Source organism: Anarhichas minor, unplaced genomic scaffold (genome assembly GCF_050575085.1).
Source record: "Anarhichas minor isolate MPS153535 unplaced genomic scaffold, ASM5057508v1 ptg000026l, whole genome shotgun sequence".
NCBI classification, from domain to species: domain Eukaryota; kingdom Metazoa; phylum Chordata; class Actinopteri; order Perciformes; family Anarhichadidae; genus Anarhichas; species Anarhichas minor.
Window position 1 is genome coordinate 11,565,499 of NW_027466472.1, and position 23,708 is coordinate 11,589,206.

The 23,708-nt window shown below is 40.1% G+C and overlaps 2 protein-coding genes across 3 annotated transcripts in view; both read left to right on the forward strand.

Moving 5' to 3' along the window:
• Positions 1-41: 41 nt before the first annotated feature.
• Positions 42-4,205, forward strand: bud23 (BUD23 rRNA methyltransferase and ribosome maturation factor). Its single transcript, XM_076099987.1, has 12 exons — positions 42-222; positions 594-631; positions 930-1,025; positions 1,515-1,597; positions 1,897-1,993; positions 2,103-2,199; positions 2,314-2,364; positions 2,444-2,529; positions 2,773-2,818; positions 2,909-2,970; positions 3,543-3,632; positions 3,833-4,205. Exons 1-12 carry the CDS (start codon positions 175-177, stop codon positions 3,885-3,887), a joined length of 849 nt encoding a protein of 282 aa, XP_075956102.1. The 5' UTR covers positions 42-174; the 3' UTR covers positions 3,888-4,205.
• A 146-nt stretch (positions 4,206-4,351) lies between these two features.
• stx1a (syntaxin 1A (brain)) overlaps positions 4,352-23,708 on the forward strand; it is a 50,987-nt gene continuing 31,630 nt past the window's right edge. For both annotated transcript variants that reach the window (XR_012956180.1, XM_076099988.1), the window contains exons 1-2: positions 4,352-5,400; positions 18,514-18,591. Coding sequence is in view for 1 of the 2 variants with exons in the window: in XM_076099988.1 (XP_075956103.1) it covers positions 5,371-5,400; positions 18,514-18,591 (108 nt within the window). In the remaining variant the exon portion in view is untranslated. The remainder of the gene's footprint in view (positions 5,401-18,513; positions 18,592-23,708) is intronic.

Sequence of the window (23,708 nt, forward strand, 5' to 3'; positions counted from 1 at the left end):
TGTTTTAAGCTGTGTTGCTTTTATTAAACTCGATGAAGAAGAACTTCTTACGTCGCACGCGTTCGACGTCATTGGTCTTCACGTGTGGGCTATCACAACATCTAGCTTGTTTATGAACTGCTATTACACATTTTCTCTTCATCTTCAGACAGCGAGCCACACAATAGGACAACCATGACCTCCAGCTGTCGACGGCCTGAACACTCAGCTCCTCCAGAAGTGGTGAGTGACGCGGTTTATTGTAGCGTTTCGATGCTAAGCTAACGGTAGCAGCAGGAGCAGCTTGGCTCTTTAAAGATACAATATATCAATATTTTAACAGGGAACTGAATACGTGTTGACTGGACGGCAGGCTAACTATCGTTACTCAATTGTTGTTGTTTTTACAATAGTGTAATTAGCTCTAGTTTGTTTGTTTCTTATATATATATATATATATATATATATATATATATATATATATATATATATATATATATATATATATATATATATATATATATATATGTAATTTGTGATAGTCATAAATAAGAGGCTCAAACTGGTTCATTGAAGTGTTGATGAATTAATCCGATGTGATCTCATCCCCGCAGTACTACAATGAAGCCGAGGCAAAGAAATACTCTCAGAAGTGAGTCTGTGTGTTTATTATGAATAACTTCTTGTCACTGTGGTCGTTATGTTTGTAAGATTAAAAACGCGCAGTAGTGTGTCGGCTACAAATAAATCCACGAGCAAAGCAGAATTCCAGGTTTGATTCTGCAGCTACAGAGCGTTGCTTCAGTTGTGTGGAGCAGAAATGTGCATCTTCTAAATAGAGCATTAAATCTGGTGGCACTTGACCACATGAAGGTTGAACTTGTTTCTTTAAGAGTGTCTTTCCATTGCCAGAAGTCTCTGAACTCGCCTGGTGTTTTGTTGCTTCGCAGCTCTCGAATGATTGAGATCCAGACCCAGATGTCCGAGAGAGCTGTAGAGCTTCTAAACCTGCCGGAGGGACAGCCATGCTTCCTGCTAGATGTGGGGTGAGGGAGTGACAGTGACTGCGTTCACATGTAGCATTACACTTTTTAACTTGATTAAAGCAATACTGTGAGTACGAAATGATACAATATATAATTTTAATGTTAAACCTACCATGAATACGGTCATAGTAAGACTAAGCATGGTCTAAAAAGGCTCATTGAAGACATGTTTATAAATGTTTACACATCAATCTGTTGTTGACTTTTGCTGCATTTTGCCACACAAAATGTAATCCGTCTTCTTGATGATATATACTTCAGCATTCTGAATGTACTCTAGATGAAAAATGAACTTCTTTAAGTGGAGCGGCTTCGCAGAATCTGCAACTTAATAGAAAGTTGGAGTTTTAGATGCAGTGAGTTAGCGTGAGAGTTGTAATAGTCTCGCGTTATTTTAACATAACGCATTGTAAGATCCAGAATAATACGGTAATCTTGTGTGTTTTAGACGTGAAGGACTCCGGTGACTGTCTGTCCTCTGTCTCTCAGGTGCGGCTCTGGTCTCAGTGGAGACTACCTGTCAGAGGAGGGACACTACTGGGTTGGGGTCGACATCAGCACCGCAATGCTGGGTTAGTTTGACACTGATACATTTAAACAGGAAGCAAGAGCTGGATGATGTACCAATGTGATATTGATGTAATGATATTATACTAAATATCATCTGAGATTTTGGATTATGTCAACAATAGTTATGTTGGTTGTGTTAATAATTTGATATTTAAACGCTATCTTTTCGTGGTTTAAGTTCAATTAGTTGAGATAACTTTCTGAAATGGTGAGACTAAGAAAAACTTATTGAATCAGAGTTCTCAGTTTGATCCCTCTGGATTATAAATGTGGATATGTTTCTGAAACATCTCTGTGACAGATGTTGCACTGGACAGAGAAGTGGAGGGAGACCTTTTAGTGGGGGACATGGGCGAGGGGATGCCTTTCCGAGCCGGCACCTTCGACGGTTGCATCAGGTGAAGAACAGAACATGCTTATGTTAAAAAAGAAAAAAAGACATGTTTTTTGTTATTTTTTTTATGTTGAATAATTTCTGACATTACCTTTTGCATTGTTCCCTCTCAGTATCTCTGCTCTGCAGTGGCTCTGTAATGCAGACAAGAGGTCACATAGTCCTCCTAAAAGACTCTACACCTTCTTTAGTACGCTCTACTCTTCTCTGGTAAGGTTTTATCACTCCTGTTGACTTTTTCAACTAAAATCCAAACATCAGGGTTACTGTACATATTTTAGGATGAAGACCTTTGCTTACTTCTCCTGACTCTTTGTCTTTCAGTCAAGAGGCGCACGTGCGGTTTTCCAGCTTTATCCAGAGAACTCCGAACAGGTGAAATAACGTTGTGGATTTAAAACCTGATGTTTTCTCCAGATTACTTACGTTCAGTCTTCTTCTGCCCTCTCTAAAGCTTGAGCTGATCACGACGCAGGCCATGAGGGCAGGCTTCGGTGGAGGCATGGTGGTGGATTACCCCAACAGCACCAAGGCTAAAAAGTCAGTAGCTACGATAAAGCTGGGCTTTTTATTTTGACATGTTCAGCTGCAGCCTTCTGCAATTAATTCCTTCTTAATGGTCTGTGAAATCAGCAGCAGTGTACTCTCAACAGAAGGCTAATTGGAACACAAGGACATTCATATCAACTCGACTGTTTGTCACTTTAGCTTTGTGATGTATGAGTTATTAAAATGGTCAACCTGAGTTACTCAATCATTGACACACATCTTGTTTGTTTCCAGGTTCTTCCTGTGTCTGTTTGCTGGAATAACAGGAGCCCTTCCCAAGGTAAGAATGAAAGGAGTTAGCTTTAGTGGTGCTGTGTACATTTGATTTAGCTACATTATGATCACTGTGATCTCCGTTTGTTCTTTTCAGGGATTGGGAGGAGAAACCTCCGACAGAGCGGTTTCAAACCAGGTCCAGTATTCAGGACAAAGGTAAAGTTATTCACAGCAGGGAGACGCTGCTTATTATCTAGTTAATTGTTTGATTCTCTCTTTTTTATGCCGAACATTTGTTGGTCTCAGATTCTCAAATGTGAGGATTGGCTGCTTTTCTTTATCTAGTATGACGGCATACTGAACATCTTCTGGATTTCTTGTCTAGTCACTTTTGAAAATTGAGCTCTTGGAAATTGTGATCCCCCTATTGTCTTAACATGTTATAGACAAAACGATTAATCAAGGAAATCGTTAGTTGCATATTAAAACAGCCATTTAAAAACAGGTCTTGGCCCTCATACGTGCAGGTTCAGTCATACCTGCTTCGATGAAGCCGAAAGACCGAGAGAAATCTAGAAAGGGTCGTTGTCCTGTCTAACTTAAAACCCTGTCAGGCAGCTTTTCCTCCTTTTTACATCGTGGTGTTCAAGTTGCTCCTCCTGGTTGCACGAAGAGACTGGATGTGTGAAACATTCAGCAGCAGAGGCGAGGAGTTTTAGATGTGGTTTGTCACAAAGAACAATGTGCATTGTAATTGAGCTAATCAGCCACACTTTGTCTCTGTGAAGATGCCGGTTCAAAAACATGAAGGGGAAATCGGCGAAGAAGGGACGAGATTGGGTCTTTGAGAAGAAGGAGAGGAGGAGAAGACAGGGACGGTACGTACTAATAACTACACGGTGCTTTAAACTCTTTCAGGACAAATATTTGAACGTATTATCTTGTGCTTAAATATGTATTCTCTTAAGTAATGTAATATACTCAGGTTTAGATTGAACTGAATCTCCTCTGGTTATCTTTATACTGTAACACCTGCTGACGCCTCTTCTCTCTCTGCTGTGTGTTTGTTGGCCTGCAGGGAGGTTCGAGCCGACACAAAATACACTGCACGTCAGAGAAAACCTCACTTCTAAGTGACTCGTGCAGCTGTGCCTTCATTAGCTCTCGTCTGTACCACCGCACACCATCACCCCTCGAACTGCAGAGTGTTTGGACTCAAACTCCTTTATCCAAGTGAATGAGATGCAACAGTAAAATGCTATTATGGCCAATCATTTTCCACATTTGGTTGAGTGGCTGTTTGTTTCTCACAAATAGTGGGAAGATTGTCCTCTCCATGAAGACACCAAGTACATGGACAGACGTCCGTACTGCTCACAGTGGAGACAGAGTTGGCATTGACGGCGTCAACAATGTCAAAGAATTAAAATAATGTTTTCTAAATTATCAAATGCCACATCTCTGAGTCTTTTATTAAAGATCTGCAAATATACTTAGTTTATTTTTCCAGAATTTAGAAGGAATTGAACTAACGACGTCCATGCGTTTGTAAAGGCTGCACACTTTCAGAATCCTATGTTACAAAAGCATACATGTACACAATGATCTACGCAAACGTGTTGGTTTGCCCCGGACGTAGTGACATTTCATTACGTTAATGCAGGTTTCTAAAATGGGAGAGTCCATATGTAGAAACAAGATGTTGCTTATGAGGGGAAAAGGGAACTAAATAAACTTTCAAATCCAATGACGCATTGCTGCTGCAACTATCACTAAATCATTTTGGGAAAACTTATTTTTGTAGACTTGATGGCTTATGCAGATTGTTAATATCATAAAATACCTACTGTGTAACATAATGAAGAAATGTTGAGTATTGAGAAGGTGATTAGAATTTGTGTTTAGCATAAAACCATAAAACATACATTAATGGATGAAAGTCCCACATGGACATATGAAGGCATTTAAAAAAGGAAAACTAAAGGAACTCCACTATATCTTTTTTTTTTATGCAGTTGTATAAGCAAATATATTACACACTTCTAAGTGAATTATATTAAAATCCTCAATTTATTCGGAGGTATTTTGCTACTTCCATAACAGTGTGCGTCACGTGCAGCCGACAGAGGTCGCTGTGCGCTCTGGCACACAGGGAGCCACCTGGGCGTTATCTCTGGACCTGCTCAATCGATAATCTAACCCACCAGTGTCACCACTCAGCCAGCCTGCTCCAGCTGGACGCTTCTAGTCAGTCTAGCCTCGACAATTACAGACTGACTTTAGCGGAACAAAAATAAACTTACAGAGAAGAGGTTCGCTTGAAAAAGCAGATCAATTAGTGCGGGTTGAGGAGGAAGTTGAAGGTGTGTAATGGGTTAACGGCGGAAGGCCTCGCCTCACCTTTAGTGCGCGTCACCCGGCTTCGTGAAGTGGTCCCACCAGCCAAACCAAAGTGGTAAAATCACCTCTCTCCGCCGCCAGACGCGCACCTTCGCCTCGGTCGCTCTCGCTTCATCCTGTCGGTCTCCGCCCCGCCGCTCCATCACCACACACACACACACACACGCACCCAGAAGACATCGGGAACTGAAGGAATAAGAGTGATTTACCGGAACCATGAAGGACCGTATGCAAGAACTTAAACATGTAAGTTACAGTTTGATTCCAGTTAATGTTCAGCATTCACCTACTCTGTGAATAGCCGCTTTTTTGAAGACGTTTTTATTTGACATTAAAGATGTCTTCAGACGGCACTCATCCACAGAGCTGGGCGCGCTGATTGAGCAACAGTTGGGACTCTCGGGGGGGGTGTTTGAGGCTAAAATGTTGTTTTATTACAAGCAACCATCGCATATTACTGTCGAGCGTTACTGTGTGGCTGAAGCAGGTTAAAGCCCAGCTGAGATGAATGCTTCAGGTGTTAAATCAAAGTAAAAGTCATTATCTCTCCAGGCGAAAAATCACTTTGACCTGTCTGTTTATGGCTATTACGTCCCTGGGACTCAAGAGGGAGATCATAAGATCAGATATTCTGTACTTAATGATATTTAATCTCGATAGGGTCGTTCATTTAATATGCGATTTTTATATTTAGCATTTTTCTGTCTATTCAGAATTTAAAGTTCACCAGAAAGGGTTAGATTGCAAATTGTGTAACCTGTGTGGCAATATATTACCAGCGAATTCATTATTGTGTGTGTGTGGTTTGATCGATCCGGCCAATATGGGTGTGCGATTTTTAAAATGGTAAATTGGTCCCAGCTCGCCCATTTCACCTGATGTTTGCTCTGCGCGTCACAGACTCTGTCATCCTAAAATAACCATTAACCACCAACGAGCACCATGTGTTGTCTTTTCCTAACGTTTCTATTGCAGTTCATAGAGCTATGTGCAGAGAGCCGGGTGTTGTAATCTGAAATTAATTTACCATTTAATCTCCGCAATTCAACCCTCAATTTCTTCATCCTCTAGTCTAATCACGAAAACACAGCTTTGAAATCTTTTGGATTCTACGTTTTGACCTCGTGACATACAGTTCATTAAACTACACTATTTATGAGACCAAGATGATGCATGACTGATACGGATTTTGGCTTGACAAATACAATAAACGTTGTCCTCCATAGAAATGCTGCTCTGTGTGTGTGTGTGTGTGTGTGTGTGTGTGTGTGTTTTAAAGTGGCCATTGTTAGATCTGTATAATTGACAGTTAAACTGGGGAGGGGGGCAGTTTATGACTCCTCAGTTTTTCGATAAGGTCTATCTATGAATTGGCCTCAAGGGAGACAACCCAGGCCTGTCAAGTGTGTGTGTGTGTGTGTGTGTGTGCGTGTGTGTGTGTTTGAGAAAGTGTCTTCAGCCTGCCACACTAAATCTTCCTCATCAGCTTCAGAGAGAAACAAATATCCAACCAACCGTTCGGGAACGACAGAGCTGTAATGTCAGCTGCTGATTCAGTCTTATTTTATTATTTTTGATCAAATCTTCTGAGAAATGGCAACAGGAGCGTCCACAGCCAGACCAATTTTAGGCAATCCAGACCAAATAAAATAGAAGTAAATTGCACGTCACAGACTGTTATTTCCCATCAGCACTAGATTGATATTGTTTTGTATTTGCAGCCTGGAGTTAATGCAGCTTCTTGAGTCTCATGCAGATGCCTCAGTGGGTCTGGACAGCACATTACAACAGCACAGTGTTGGATACATGTGTGATTGCATAAAAGCTCTACACATATACAATAGTCTAGGCCTGCAACTACATATTATTTTCACATATTTCACATATGTGTTCCTTTTTACATAGAACTCAGAGAGCTGAGCTTTACGGATTCTGTGTCTTTGTGTGCTTTTGCAGAGTCACACTGCTAGTTTACTCACCAATGTGCTTTTGTGTCATTTTGGTAGGAAACTGAGTTTTGCTCATATTCGTGTGAGGGTGCAGGTTGTGCTCCAATGTTGCCCATGAAGCTACTTTATGAGCTCATTAGCTTGCTGCCTGATAACTGTCAGTCTCTATAGCCTAACTAAAATGCTCATGCAGCCTCGTCCCATCACTCCCAGTTGGCTAAGCAGTGATTTGGTGACGGATGGCGCTGATAAGATGTTGTCAGCCGTCTTCAAGCTCTGAAACCTAAGGGGGAAACATAATGATGAGGTTATCGGAGATTTTACACGTCACAGGAACCGTTTTCAATCAAATGGGATTTCTTTATCTCGTTCTTTTTCCTGACGTTTTATCAGCTCCGTCTTTTTTTTCTCTTCCGTCTTGTCGTTTGATTGACCGTATCTGCCTCTTTTCCCATCTCCATCTCTTTTTAATAAGAAGGCTCTCTTTTCTTTCTTCCTCTCGGGGAGTCGAGTTCCTCCGTTATTGCTCTTTTCCTGTCAGTGATAGATTTATCAGATGGCTTCCTGTCTTCCCCTTTACTTTCCTTTCTCCCCTTTCTCTCCTCTGTGCAGCCTTGTTGGTCAGTGTTCGAGTTGGTTCAGGCAGAACCATTTGACCTCGTGACATATAGTTCATTAAACTACACTATTTATGAGACCAAGATGATGCATGACTGATGAGGTTTTTGGCTTGACAGATACAATAAACGTTATCCTCCATAGCAATGCTGCTTGATATAGTGTGTGTGTGACTCAAAAAGCTCTGTGTGACTTTGACTCTTGTTTCTTTTCATTATGCTTTCTCTTTTTTCTCTGCTCACGTCCATCTCCCCTTTATTCCCCTTTATTCCACGTCCTCACCTGTTTTTCGTCTGTCCTTGACCTGATCTTGACTGTTGACACTTTGTCAGTGACACAAACAGCAGTGCTGGAAAAAAAACCGTGTTGGTTGCTGTTGAATCGAACACTGATCCTAGCGGGCCAGAGGTTTTGTTTGTCCTCGTTCAAAGCTTCAAGCCTCTGAAACCAGACGCTATCTGGCTGTGCTCCACAGATGAGACTTTATCCTTAAGATCAGAGGTGGAGAGAATCATTATCCTACGTTTCTTTCATTACCCTATGTTGTCGCTAAACCGTAAGAAAGGCACAGGCATACACACATTATTCATCACGAGGCTGCATAACTGTATTAACGAGCCATGAAATGAGTGTGACCAATCTGGCATCTCACCAGGGATTTGTCTGTCTTTGCAAATTAGGTGATAATTTCAATGACATCCAATATCTGTTTGCTGCTAATAGTTATTGCTGTGCACCACGCTGTTGATATACAGTAAAGCATAAAATACGGGCTCGTATTTTCTCGTATTTCCTTGAAATCAGTGTCTGCTGATGGGTTTTGTCCAGTTGCTTGTTCTTGTGTTTCTCATAAAGAACAGCAGCTCCTGAGGCATCAGCTAACCGAAATCCTGATAATAAATAAAGATTCTGTAATCAAACGTTCCCCATCTGCTGTGGGAGAATTAGCTTTGGGTCATCTCTGTTACCGCTGATGAAAGTGAATTTGTAATGTGCAGACCTCCTCTTCTACATCTTCTAATCGATAGCAGCAGAGTGGTTCTTTAGCAGTGCAGATAACGGCTTTTGTCACCGATACTTGTTGGAGATTAAGGATATGAACTGTAACGGATATCATCTGGCTCTAAGTAGCTCTGTCCTTCTGTGTTGGGTGATAATCTTTCATAATAATAATAATATGCTTAATCTTGCCAATGTGAGGCTGAACAGGCAGTTTTAACGAACACGTCTTCCAAAGTAATCAACAAAATATTATTTGCCATCAGTTGCGCCCCTGCCTGTTCTGGCTGAAAACATGTTAAACACAAACACGGTGGTTCCATAATCTTTTACTTTTAATGTTATGACCATATTATCTGTCCGGAGAATTGTTTTGTTGGTGTGGTTTACATTCTGCCTGATGCAAATTTAAAAAACGCACTTCAGTAATGTACTTCTGTTTTTTTGTTTGTTTTGGGGCTACAACACTGTATTGTGTTGTGCAACCCTGTTACATGATGACAATGAACGATCGGTGAGTCCTTAAAAGCATTCCATTTTGACCGCGGTTCGACATTCTATTGACCCATTGAACATTATTCCTCCATAGCTAACAACTAGTCGCACTATTTCCCGCTCACTTCCTGAAGCACAAGGATCAGGGTTTCTGTAGCTGTTTGCTGAAACAATTTTTTTTTTCCGAGGACAGTTCTCTTCTCAATGTCAAACAGTAGAGCTAAAACATTTAGTTGATTAATCGATTAGTCTATTGACAGACTATTATTCAACAGCGACTTTGATGATTGATTATTTTTTTAAAGCAGTTTTCAAGCAAACAATTCCCCAGTTCCACCTTCTGAAATGAGAGGATTTTTTACCTTCGTCTGCCGTAGAAAGTTAATATATTGAGTTCATTTTCTGACATTTTAAAGAAAATATTAATCAATTAATCAAGAAAACGACTCAACAATGAAAATAATGTTTTGTTTTTTTTAGTTGTGTATCTCTCTCTCTTTCCACCTTTTTGTTTTCTGATATTTCTCTTAGATTTCCTCTCTACTTTTTGTCCTACGGCTCTGTCGTCTCTCCCTCTTGCTGCCAGGAGTCTTGTTTTCTACACCTCCTGCCAATCCTTCACATCCCTCTCACTCTCTATTACATTTCCCCCATATCTACAATATAATTGCGTTAATGCCACACTGGTGCTGTCATAATCCTTCATGGTCAGCGAGGCACTCTGAATATACCCCACAGGGTATATTAAATAATATGAGAAGGGATAGGGGTGGGAAAAGCCTAAGTGGTGACAGCACATCTCTTTTCCCTGCCTGTGATCTGTCATTAATGTTCAACTGAAGCTCTGACATTTTCTCACCCACTCCTGCAAGGCTGAACACTGAGCGACCACCCGCAACGCCTACGCACATGCCTGAGCCAGAATAGTTTGTGTATGAACATCCTCAACAGCATGTAATTTATGTATTAATATCCAAACCCATCGGCCAATTGCCAGCTAACGAGCCAAAATAGAAGTAAACACCCACCATTCAGTCTGAAAGGTCAGTCATATAATCTATAATCCCTGCAGCAGAAAGAGTTGAAAACTGGCAGCGGCAGGCATTTAAATTCTGGCCTGAAATTGATTATCATTGATTTGTTGAAAGACGCACTAATATCACATTATAAGTCATTATTTAACCTTTTTATAGCGTGGTAGTTTATAAATTGGTGGTTGAATGCTGGTATTACTTTGATGATTTCACTGATAAAGGTCAGAAAGATGTGAGGGAGGCAGAGGTCAGAGGTCAGACAGGGATGAAAGGCAGAGGAAGGAGGGAGCAAGAGCAAAAAGAGGGATACAATGTGGATTAAGATGAACTGATGAAGAAAAGATTGCATGATGAAGTTTGTTTGTCATTCCAACCATATCTGCTAAAATTACGCAGCAGAAAAAGATGTTTCTCTCAGGACCAGGTAAGAAGACAGACACGACATAAATACATCAGTTTAGTTGGATAAATGACTGTTGACGTGGTCTTGAGGAGGATAATCAGACGTTTAAGAAGTGAAGTGAAGGCGTGAGAAGGGAGAGCGAGACAAAGGTAACTGAGTCCATGTTGTGTGGGCCAGCTGCTGTAATGATTCTGAAGTGAAGCTGAAGTCTGGAGGAAGGAGGGTGAGAGAGAAGGAGGCGAGAGAATGACAAAGAAAAAGGAAGATGATTAAAGGGGGAGGACGTTGAGGATTGTTACGAAAAAGGAAATTGTTTGCACATGCAAACACTCTGACTCTGTGCTGCTGCGATGGCAGCACTTCATCTCTTCTCCCACCCACATTCTTCTTCTCCGTGTAACTGCTGAACTCCACTCGCTGCACCCTGTTAACCTCGGCCAGACACTAGATGTATGTTTATTGTACAAAAAGAAAAAAATCCCATACAAAAAGTGACGATTAAAGCTCTGTAACCGTTGTCAATGGAGATTCCCAATAAAAGGATACTTTGAGGGATTAAATCCCAAATCTCTGATAACCAGACTAATTGTTCTGAACATTTGCATAAAGCCAGGGCAAATTCGTATTTCATTTAGTTGACCTACTAGTTAGAGTCAAAGGTTTTTACAGAGGGAATTTTGGATATCTCTTTTTATAAATCATAAATACTGTCAACAGCCCTGACAAAAAACATTTAGGCTGATTTTAGGCCTCTAAAGATATGTATTGTAATGTTCCAAACATGTTGAAGACACTACAGGTGAATAGGGTAAAACAAATGAACTAACATACATCACCATGAAACTTCCGACGGTCATTATTTTTTTGTATTTTTCTGAAATTTCTAAAATGTTTAAACTTGCAAATCAAGCATTATCTAATGTTAACTTTTAGTGAATTTAGGAGAAATCTACAATTGCAAATGGACAAAGTAGTAAAATAAACACCTAAATGTGTATTTATAATGCATCTTTCCATTCATCTGAAAGACGACGTTATGGATGCAAAATAGCCCAAACTCTCAAAATTAATCGGTGCATGAAAAACAATGTTTTTGCTTCGGGTGTCCTGCCTTAATGCCACCCACAAAAATCTGATCGAGGTGACTGTTTTTCCAACGGGGAAATAGCAGTCAATGAGCATGACACCAGATTTATTTTAATAGCTGGAAAATTCACCCAGAAATCAATTACGGCAGGCGGAAATTGATGTCAGTACTCCGGGGGGCATGAATGTGTACAGAAAACAATGGAGCTTGTTTGAAAAGTACTGCAACACATACATATGTATCTTATATTAAAACAAAAAGTATTGATCTGTATTTATATTAGCAAGTTATCCACAGGAGTGCATTGATCAGCTACAGTGCAGGCTATTTTCTTTCCAGCTGACTACATCTGCAAACATTCACACCGGCCATAAGGAACAGACTGAGTTTTACATTGGGCTGGCTCAATCTATCACTTCCTGTTGGCATCCACGCTGCTCCCTGGTTGTGTAATTATCCTGTCTCAATAGCCCTCGCTGTGTCCTCTTCCATCAGTTTGGTCAGCCGACCAGCCAGGCAATCAGTCGGCTATAGACCAGTAAGTTTATTGGTGGTTTTACTGTGTCAGCATCAGCTTTGTGCCACCAATGCTCCTTTTGATTGTTATGAGCTGAATCCTACAGCTTTTATTTTATTTAGATTTTGTTGAATGAATATACACATGATCATTGTTTGGTTTTTCTGCTGACCTATGAATTAAATTCAACCCTTTCACTCGTATTAAAGTCACTTCGGATCGAGCATCAACTTCATACCTGAAGGTACAATGTGTAAGATCTGGAGGAGGGCAGGCGGTGTCTCAGTTAGCGGTTAGCTTTAGCGGCTTGCATTCAGCCAGCACAAACCCAGGCCCCAGGAGTCAAAGTGGGCTGGTGGAGCGCTGGGTCTAACCTGTGACGGCAGCAACAGAAAGTTGGGGCAGTCCCCCGGGGTCAGACCCCCAGTGCTGGAGTTTACGCCGGCTGATTGCGAGTTGCTAAGGTAAACTATAGGCCAACGCCACACATGAAGATTATAAGAAAGCAGTGTTTTTTGGAATTGTGAATATTCTAGCCCCGCTGTTGGTTAATAATAATTGATAGTTTTTTGTTGTTTTTTATAACCGATGACTATAAAATTAGTTTGTGTTGGACCCAGTAGTCGAGGTGAAATGCTGCCCCCAATTTGTTGGGAGCGTGTGACCAGATCTTACACATTGTACCTTTTAAAAATTAAAGTGAAAATACAATTTTCTGTGTGACATTACTGCCAGCTGGTCCTGCATGTATGGACTCTATAGATTGCTCAGTCTGTTAGTGAATGTCCTTAGGGCTTGTGTGTGTGTGTGTGTGTGTGTGTGTGTGTGTGTGTGTGTGTGTGTGTGTGTGTGTGTGTGTGTGTGTGTGTGTGTGTGTGTGTGTGTGTGTGTGTGTGTGTGTGTGTGTGTGTGTGTGTGTGTGTGTGTGTGTGTGTGTGTGTGTGTGTGTGTGTGTGTGTGTATTGTGTTTATGGACATTTTTAAGTGAGGAAGCAGACCAGTCTTTACTTAAAAGAGCTGTTTAAGATTAAGACTTGGTTTTAGAAAAAAGGGCTAACTATAATGCATTCTGTAGCTACTAATGTGAACCTGATTCTTGGTTCATCCAAATTACAAAATAATGTTCTTGCATACTTTTTAATAGTTTTGTGATATCTAAGTCATCCCACTAGTGGAGGTTAGTTGAAATGTGTTTGTCCTGGTCAAAGCACAGGAGAATTACATTTTGAAAAAAATAAATGAAACAGTGACTTGTCTTTCCGGAAACAATTACTCTGGATAATGGCTACATACTGCTAGAGGTAAGTGAGAAATGAGAATGTGTTTTGTAATTTTGTTGAACTGTCCCTTTAAGGTTGGAATCACGGTTATGCTAAATGCTACTTTCACGGGTGGCAGAGATGGGGAAGTTCCCTTGACTTGATTGACATTATCTGAAAATTCAAGTTGATGGTTGCATGCATTGGATATAAATAAAAATGTGGGGGTAAATATTTTAAATGACATACTGTTGATGTGAGGCCTCTCATTTGTTTGACTCTTCAGACACGTTTGAATTATTAAGAGATAGATATATATATATATATGAGCTTTTGAAAAAATCAGTCATATTTCCGACGTTGACGTAAGCCCTCTTTACAAGTCAGAATCTGGTCATTTCTATACTTGAAACATGCACAAGACAACATTTATTCTTATATACAGTATAACAATAAACGTGTGTGTGCTTTGCAAATGAAGCACAAAAAAGTCTACGATTCAGCTTTCATTGTTCGTCTCTACTGTAGGAGACACGAATAAAAGATCAAATGTTCAAGTGTGTGTGTGAGTGACCACACATCCATAATGAATGCTACCTTGCGGTATTATGATAATAAATCTGGTTATGCTCTCAGTATTCCTCTGTGCAGCTGACACAGATTTGTATGAGTCATTTCTAATGGGACTGCAGGACGCTGCTGAATTGGCTGTAATACAAAGATGCAGGAAACCGGTCTGCTTTTTGCTCAAAAGGACAATAAAGTACTGCCCACACAGGTTTATATCTCCACTTGAACTGTCTGTCACTGCTCTTCTCTCTTGCTCTGAGATAAAACCGCGAAAAGGGTCTGAATACTTACTTACACATCGACACACACTCTGAGTCTCTATGTCGTCTTACATACAATTACTCTTTCGCAGCTTTCAATAATTGCTGTGGTGCCCTGTTTCTCCCCCTCTTTTCTCTGTGCTGACAGCTGTGATTTTGCAGCCTGCACACGAGATGTCTTTTTATCCCTCGCTCCCTCGCCGGTGAACTATATTTCCTGCTCCTCCTGTTTACACTGGATGTCCAGGCAATGCCTTTTGTCTGTATGGAGCGACTCCCTGCTGGCACGGTGCCTAGAACGACTCTGTAATCTAATAAACAGCATAATCAGGCCACTACTCCTGCCGGGGTGTTTCACACGAGTGTGAGCCCCAGAGGCAGGGTGAATTGAAGGATTATGGGCTAATGGGGACCGTCTTGTATAGGCCCTGATCTCTCTGTGTGATAACCGTCTGTTGTACTCTATATTATCAGTGTGTCAGCTGTTGTGTGCATGCATGTTTGCAAGTCTGGATCAGAGCATCTGCTGTGTGTGGATGGCCAAGTCAAAGTCTGTAGGCTGAGTCAAGAGTGGCAGCATTGAAGTCCTCTCCCAGCGTCTATGTGGCTCAGCAGGAGCTTCAGATCTGGGTGTGAGGTGGAGCTTTGGGGTACACAGGCTCAGTCCTCTCCCCTCCCGACCACTCAAAGAAAAGAAACACACCAACGCTCGTCCCTCGCTGCAGGAGATGCAGTATCTCTCTGTGGAGGTGGAGCACATTACTCGTGCTTTCTAATCTTATTCTGATTCCCTGCTTGTCGTCGTCCTCCTCGGCCTCCTGCTGCTGTCGCCTCTTTTCTCTCTGCTTCTGATAGTCTGCAGCTCCCCAAATGCACCTCATTGCCATACCAACACCTTTTTTTCTGTTAATAAAGAGTTTTGCACCACACCAAGAATATGACACCCACCATACTGACTGTTGTCATGACAGTTGAGCACAATAGAGATAAACTCGCAGATTGGGAGTCCTGAGGCAGTTCTTTTTGGACAGAATCATTGTATCTTCAAAATGTTGAGTTAGGAGTAAAACCATGAGAGCATCAGTTTTTGTTGGATTAAATATAGTTTGAGTGGGTTTAGATAATATTAGCGTGATCACAGTGGCGCTGCATTCCTCTCACTTGTAGTTTCGTGCCAATTGCCTCGCTATCTCTCGCTGAAGTCCTCTCAGACTTTTATTCTCAAGAACAGGTTCCTCTCCTACTGGTTTTCTCCCCATTTCCCTACACGTCTTCCCTGCCTCCACCTCTATGTTGACACATCACATGTTAACTATCCACAGAATGGATTTGTGTTTGAGATGACAAGAAAAGGTGCATAAGCCCCCATCTATAATTGCTCAGTAAACACCAGATATACTGTATGCAAATACAGTTTAAAGGCATCTTACACAAACTTTATCTTTCTTTGTGATGCACAATTGAGGAACGATTGTATAGTTTATTTGGGATTGTCGTAAGTTAGATTTGTTTTGGTGAGATATTTTGATTTGCTCCAATTTATATAGAGAACTTTAGTTCCTCACAGAGACTTGGTTATTTCTGGATGTTCAAAAAGAAATGGATCTTTTTCCTCTCATAAACCGTTTTGATGATAGGATGCTTAAAAAAACAGATTCTCAAAGACTGGAAAGCAACAGCACTTTGTTTCCAAATATGGTTGCATAGATGAAAATAAATAGGGCTCTCCTTGACCAAAGAAATTCTAAGTCGATTAACACGTACAATTTTGGTGACTAATCAATTAGTTAATTTAATCGCCAGAGCTGTAAAACTGAGTTTCTTTACAAAGAATCGCACAAAAACACAACTTTAAATCTTGTGTTACCGGAGATGTGCTCAGGAAGTAATTCAGCATGAAAAAGCATAAAAAATTACTAATCGCCTGAAGAGATCTTAGTCGACTAAGATCAAAACGACCTATTAGTCCACTAATGGACTACTTGTTTTCATAACTTGAAATGTCATCATTCTGGCCTTGCTCTTTTAGTTTTTTTGCTTCTCATTTATTTCAAATTTTTTTTGTAATGCTGCTTTGTGATTATTTAGGTCTCAGTGGATTCCGTTTTTGTTGATTTGACAATACATGAAACAACAAAATACAAAATAAAAAGAATATTCAAACTCTCCACAGAGCCTCAGCAGAACCACACAGACAGACTTACAGTGGCCTTTGTTATCAGCACAGCCGTAGATATCAGTAGACTGTAGTTTAGCATGTCACTGATATATAGATTTCGTCATCATTGCCGTATTAAACAGTTAAAGGATTCAATTGTTAAATACATGGCAGCCCATTCCTGTGACTGAAAAGCACTCTCCCAACTTACTGTATTTGAAAAAACAGTTTCTCCAGCTTCTTGCTCTCTGCTCTGCTAATGCACATTAGTGTCTTTGTCCGGACGAACCCGGCCGACTGCCTGCACTTGTGTATGACACAATATCTTGATAGAACTCTGCGATTTTAAAATATTAAGTGGACCTAATGTTTTAACGGTTGTTCTACAACAGTTTTACAGCGGCACCTTTCATTAATGGGTAATGCATGGCAAACATTCCCACAACATCATGCAACCTGCTACTTTTCTATGGTGGTTTCTACTCCAAAATCTCAACATTGTTCTATACTTTGCACTGTAAGGAATTCCTCTCGTTTTAAACAAACAAGCCTGAAGGGATTTTTGCTTTTGGGCTAGTGAGAATCATTTAAAGAACATTTAGAATTGGGAGGTTTGGGGATCGCTGGAGATCGTAGGGTGCCTGTTGTTGAAAAGGAGAAATAAATAAAATCCTATCTTTGATACACAACGAGGAAAGCCTGTTATATGAATTGTATGAGATTCTGTAGTTACAAATACATTCTTGGATGAGAATAAGATGAAAACTACACTCCTTCTTCACAGCGGTGATATGGATCTCATAGGCCGCTAATGGGGAAGTGAATTAGTTTGACAGAGGCTAGATGAATGAGATGACGCCACAGGAGAGCCCTGCTAATGTCGTGTAATGGCTGATATGTGATTAGAAATGAGCACATATTTCAGAATGAATGATCGGCTAGAAAGTTTGAGAAATTCTAACTTTTTCAGATGAACCAGTTGAAGTGTTGTGGTTTACATTTCCTAGGTGGGAAACTATCTTTTTGACTTTGTAAATCCATTTTAATTTTGCTGTAGTTTGAGTTACAAATTGAAAAGCTACATATTTGTGTTTCTAACCTTTTACAAATTACAATAAGTGCGTTATTAGCTGAACAATTTCAGACCTTGCTGATGTAAATGCACCATTTTGCCACAGCAGAAAACACTGCAAACTAACTGTTACTCCTTGTATTCAAAGACTTGTAGCCATTTTAATAGTGAAAGCAGATGCCACTCTTGTGCTTTTTCTTTGATACTGAGATATCCTCTTGCTTGTATTTGTTAGTATTGTGCATTGAATAGTTGGACATTTGGGGATATACAGTATGTACTTTCTTGCAGAAACTGTGTCGCCTGGAACATAACTCTCAGTAAAACCACAACATGTTATACACTTTGGTTTTGTTCAGAATACACAAATGAGATATAAAGTGTAAATTTAGTGAGCTTTACAGGTGCTGGTCGGTGGATTATGCTACCATTGGACATCGCCAGGCAAGCTGTTTGCCCATATTTCCCGTCTTTAGCTAAGTTAACGATCTCTTAGCTGTAGCTACATACAGAAAGATAGAGTTATTGATTTTCTCATCTAATAATCTGCAAAAAAGCAAATAAGAGTATATCCCAAATATTCCTTTGGGATAGCTGAAACACTAGTATGTATCTGTACATGCCGGTGTAAGAGTGTGCAGGCTGGAGTGTGTAAAAGTAAAGGTTTTCTCTGCCCCCGGGTACTAATTCAATAATAACTTGCTAATCACTCGACCTGTGGTTCTGATTACAAGTGTGATTAAATGCTCCTTGTGAGGAGAGTATTAATACTGTTCTATTTAACCTTGAATTATGCATTACATGGTCCAGTCCAGTGCAGTCGTGACCAGTGTTACAGTCGAACAAATACGTCTTACATTTTACATTGAAGTGGTCATGTTCATTAATTGATCTTCCAGCTGTTTGTAATCATTCTTATTGTATGTGTGTTTGTCCAGGGGAAGGAGACGACAGAGGAGGAGGATGAAGTTGCTGTGGGGATTGACAAAGGCTTCATGGATGAATTCTTTGAACAGGTTTGATTCTCTCACAGTCCTCATCTTTCCACCTTCTTTCTCTCGCTATCTCTCCTCTCTCTCTCTGTCCATAGGATATTATTTGCTTTCACACATTTAACAAATTGATAGTTGTCTAATAACTTTCCCTTATGAATTAAAGTCCAGGTCATACTACAATCTGCCGAGGTATCCTTTGTCTCCTGATACTAAATCTAATCGTGTTGCTTTATCAGAGCTCTGTAATATATCTCTTCTCAGTGGAGCATTTATATGAATTATTGCTTTTGATGTTGTTGCTGGTGTGGCACAGATCATCATGTGTATATTCATTTCAGCCATTATTGATTCAAAAACACAACTATTTTATTTATTGGTTTATTTGAACGGGACAGTGCACATTAATAAAAACATTTCTGCCAATGTGCCACAACTGTGCTCTTCTTGTCCAGCTCTGAATAACAACATTGTTCAGTTCACTTATTTATTTCCCGTCCCTCCTCTTGTGCATGACAGATACTGTATGCACCTAGCCTGCATCTATGCATGCATTTGGGAGTGTATTTCCCTGTACATGCTGTGGACATGTGCTGGGAGTTAGTCCATTTTGTATGTGCTGCATACTGAACCTCTCTCACAGTGAGTGGTTTAGAAAGCAGGATAATTCAGCTCAAATAAGAGCTGAGGGAGACTTCTTCTATAGACATATATGTATGTATATACATATATATATATACAGTATACATCTATATATATATATATATTTTTTTTATATTTATTATTTATTATGATCATATATCATGTTGTATTTCTTCCTCTCTCACTGCTGTATTTGTTATATTTTATCAGGCTTCTAGTTTTAGTACGTTTGTGTCTTTGAAGTATTTTTTATCACCATTGCGAATGCTGCTACAAAGGTAGGTCCAGTGAGGTTGAATGCTGCATTTGTGATTTATGAAAGAGGTCTGACAATCAGCACTTTGATATGAGTTTTCAAAGCAACGTGAGACAACAAACGCATCACCAAGAGAATCATATGTGACTGAGCTGCAGGTGCATCAATCAAAAACCCTATGTAGATATTTAATATATCGAGGACAACGGTCACACAGAACACGTGGGAAATACAGACAAACGGCATCAACAAGGAGAAGCAGCCATCACATATTGTCAGTGGTGTATAAAGTACCCAAAAGCCATACTTGAGTAAAAGTAAAGATACCTTACTGGAAAATTACTCTAGTAAAAGTCACCTATTAGAATACTACTTGAGTAAAAGTGTTAAAGTATCTGATATTTATTGTACTTAAGTATCAAAAGTAATTTTCTGATATTAAATGTACTTAAGTATTGAAAGTAAAAGTACAAGTAAATGCTGTTAATAAAAAAGCAAAGGGTCAGAATTATGAAGTTTATTCTTTTAAGTGCTGTGGCCACCATGACCAAGGACATGGAGCTGTGTTGAAAATAATTGTGTTGGCTGTGATCCATGCAGGAGCAACAATGTTCAACATAATATATTGTACATAAGTATACTTTTGCATCTACTATGAACTTATCATCATAATTCTCCGAAAAGCAATATGACACAATGAAGGAGTTGTAACAGTGCGTTTATAAGTATGCTCATTCCGACTAGAGGATGTAGAGGGCAAATGCATCATATTGTGTTCAGCAAAAAATATCCACTTGATGCATCAGGTCAGTGTTTAGAGAAAGGACACCTGCCTTGTAAACTCCTATGGGCCTGATTTGAACACAATAGGCAAAGGTTTTGCTCAAGCTGAATCTGCAATTTGGCGACTGCTACCATCATAACTCCATCTGATCATCCACAAAATGACTCAAATATCAAAACATGATCAATACTAAAGCAGCACCGAAAGTAACAACCCAGTCATTACTTGAAACTGAAAAATGTCCTGTTCATCTTCAAAAGACAATTCTAATACAATGTAGCTTCTTTACATTCTATGTAAAGAAGCTACATTCTATTAGAATGTAAAGAAGCTACATTGTATTACAATGTAACTTCTTTACAATCTATTAGAATGTAAAGAAGCTGCAGTGTATAGAATTGAAGTTATTCCTTTTTAAAATGTTTTAGACGAGTCACTAATCACTTTAAAAGAGTGATTATAGCTGATTTAACTTACAGACATGAGATTGATCTTCTCATGTCACTCTCTTTATACAATGATATAAATTCATCCCCGTTTTATTGATATCTTACGAAAAGTTACTCCTCATTTTTCGTGCGTTTTTCCTGCAAAAGTCCAGCAACATGAGTCTGTTTTCACTTGTTACATGCATACTGTCTTTTCAAAATAAACTTCCATCTTCACAGGAAACAACTAAGGTTTAGGCGATGAAACTACTTAGTTAGGTTTAGGAAAAGATCGTGGTTTGCGTTAAAATATCTCCGGAAGTGGCGTTGCTTAAGTACGGAAGTCACGTCACAAATAAATCAACATTGGCTTCTCGTTTCACACATGGCACAAACTGCGGCCTCCTGGAGGAGACACCAGTGTTTGTTTGACCCATCCACCTCTCCTCATCCCACCCGTCCTGTGTGGAATTCTACTCGTGTTGTCGCTCGCTAGCTATAGCATGTAGCATCCTGGGCATCACTGGGAATCAAAACACCGCGGCTTTGAGAGCACTTGTTTGCAATTGCGCATTAACGTGATTAACCAATGATTTAACTTTGCAAGCTAGGACCACTGATTCGCCAAACCTGCTTGCTTGCAGTCTGTGTTCCACCACAGTCCCCGACGCTGGTCTCATGATTCATTTTTTTTCTAAAGATAGATTTGATTTTGTAGCGAGTAACGAAGGTTTCAGGGGAAATGTATCGGAGTAAAAGTATCAGATTTCTTTGCAAAATGTAGTGAAGTAAAAGTAAAAGTCAACAGAAATATAAATGGTAAAGTAAAGTACAGATAGCCAAAAAAACGACTTAAGTACAGTAACGAAGTATTTCTACTTCGTTACTATACACCACTGCATATTGTAGCCAACCAACAGGCATATATATGATTGACACACTCATTGCTGCTTCCATGCAGCTATAACTGCCGCCTGCTTCTCAGAGGTCCAACTTTGTCCACCTCCCCTTCCACCGCCTCCTTAAGCATTAGCATTTAGATTTCTCCATTCAGTTAGGAGTTCTTGTAAATTGAAGTGTCTGCGCCTCACACTCTGCTCGGTGTTTGTGAGCTTATAGAGGGACGTCTGGATCACACTTATGCAGATTCATTTTGCACCATCACGGCAGCAAAAACACACCGCTGAACCAAAATGTGCCCCGTTATTGTGATAAATAGTTAACACTTAGAATGAGTATCCTATGACCCACCTTGATAGAAACATGTTCTATGGTGTCCTATCCATTACTTATCCTGCTCATAGTTGTGGAAGCAAGACAAACAGAGCAGCCCGAATGCCCTTATCCAAATAAGTTGCACTCCAGTGTGGCTGGGAGAGTGATCCCTTCAATGTGTGCTTGATCTTACTCGTCTCCTCCCAGTTGGTCATGCCTTGAAAGCCTCCAAAGGGAGATGACCAGAAAGCATACTATAGGTGCCCAAACTACCCGAACAGGCTCCTTTCAATGTTAACAGAATCAATCACACAGAGTGCAACATAAAATCCGATTGCTAAGCCCCGAGGAATGCATTTAAAGGTCCAGTGTGTAGTATTTAGTACATTGATCCACAAATGCGCAATAGATCGCACATGTGTGGTGGTAGAACCTGTCTGGACTTGTCCGTGTGCTCACAACAAATTGACGGTCTGCAGATGTCCGCACAGAGCCTATGTGTACACCCTCTGATGACAATATTTACGTTACATGGACCTTCGCATACTAGCGGAAAGTATAAGTTTTGCTTTAAAGGTCTTCATCTTGACAGCATCACGCTGAGCTGCTGAGCTGCAAACTGCTTCATGCTAGATCAGAGGCCTTGGCTGCAACTTCATGTTTTGTTTTGTTAATATCAGAAAAGTAGAGATGACAAATTACATCCTTGACAAGTTGTACGTGCCTGACTTCATGTTAAAATGCAAACATTAAACTCTCTTTGAGTGTATAGGAACAAATGTCTGCCAGCTTCCCCTGCAACATATTTTAGTAACAGACTAGTCCAGATCTAAAAAACACTACTTTTCATTTCCTTTTTTTAATGTACAGTATAACAAGAAGTACGTCTGCACGTGTGACTAACTCTCCTGAGTTTCAGGTCTGACAATCATCACGTGGTTTAACTACAAAATGTCTCCTAAAACACTGTAATTATGTGATGTTTTAGCTCTGAGGGAGCTCTGCAGTCATTTGTCTCCTCTCATCTCTGTTCTCCTGCTGCGTGTTGCCTCTGACAGACTGTCTGTATCATCCTAGATACTGAAAGTTACATCTCTTTTTCTGTCTGGAATTTCAAGTGAGAAAGTGAAGAAAGAGGAGTTTGAGTAAAATGTGGAGACAGCGGGATCCACAGAGAACAGTTTGAGGCTGAGCCAGAAGCAGGTGGGATGGTGAGAGAGAGAGAGAGAGAGAGAGATTTTGAAATGAGGGTGATGTGGAGAAGTTAGACAGCAAAACAAGAGAGGAGGAACAGGTACATGTGCTAGAGGGAGATGCAAATAGAGAAGGGAGCAGATTAAAGGAGCAGAGGGAGAGAAGGAGTAATCAGGCTCTCGCCCTGACTGGGTGCATTAATTACAACATTAGTTAAAGCTTTCAATCGTGGAGAGACCACTGCTGCCTTCTGTCCTTTACTCACACCATAAACATGACCCTCAGTGTGGATATTGATTTTATAATTTGTTTGTGCAAGCGTGCATATGGGTGTGTATTTAAGTATGTGTGTTTAAGTGGATGTAATTGCCTGTATTGCAATCATAGGATAATGCTGCATTTGATCATTTTCAAAAACTTAATGAGCAAAAACAATAATACATTTACCCTTTTAACAAGATCAGGAGCTTTATAGCTTATGCCTCGGTGTCATAGAACACTTTTTTTAAAATAAAATCCTGAAATATTCTGGTATACACAGATGAAAAAAAGAGTGCCATTCATAGTGCCACTTGAAACTATAGAATGTGCTGCTTCCATGATCTGGTTTATATTACATGTC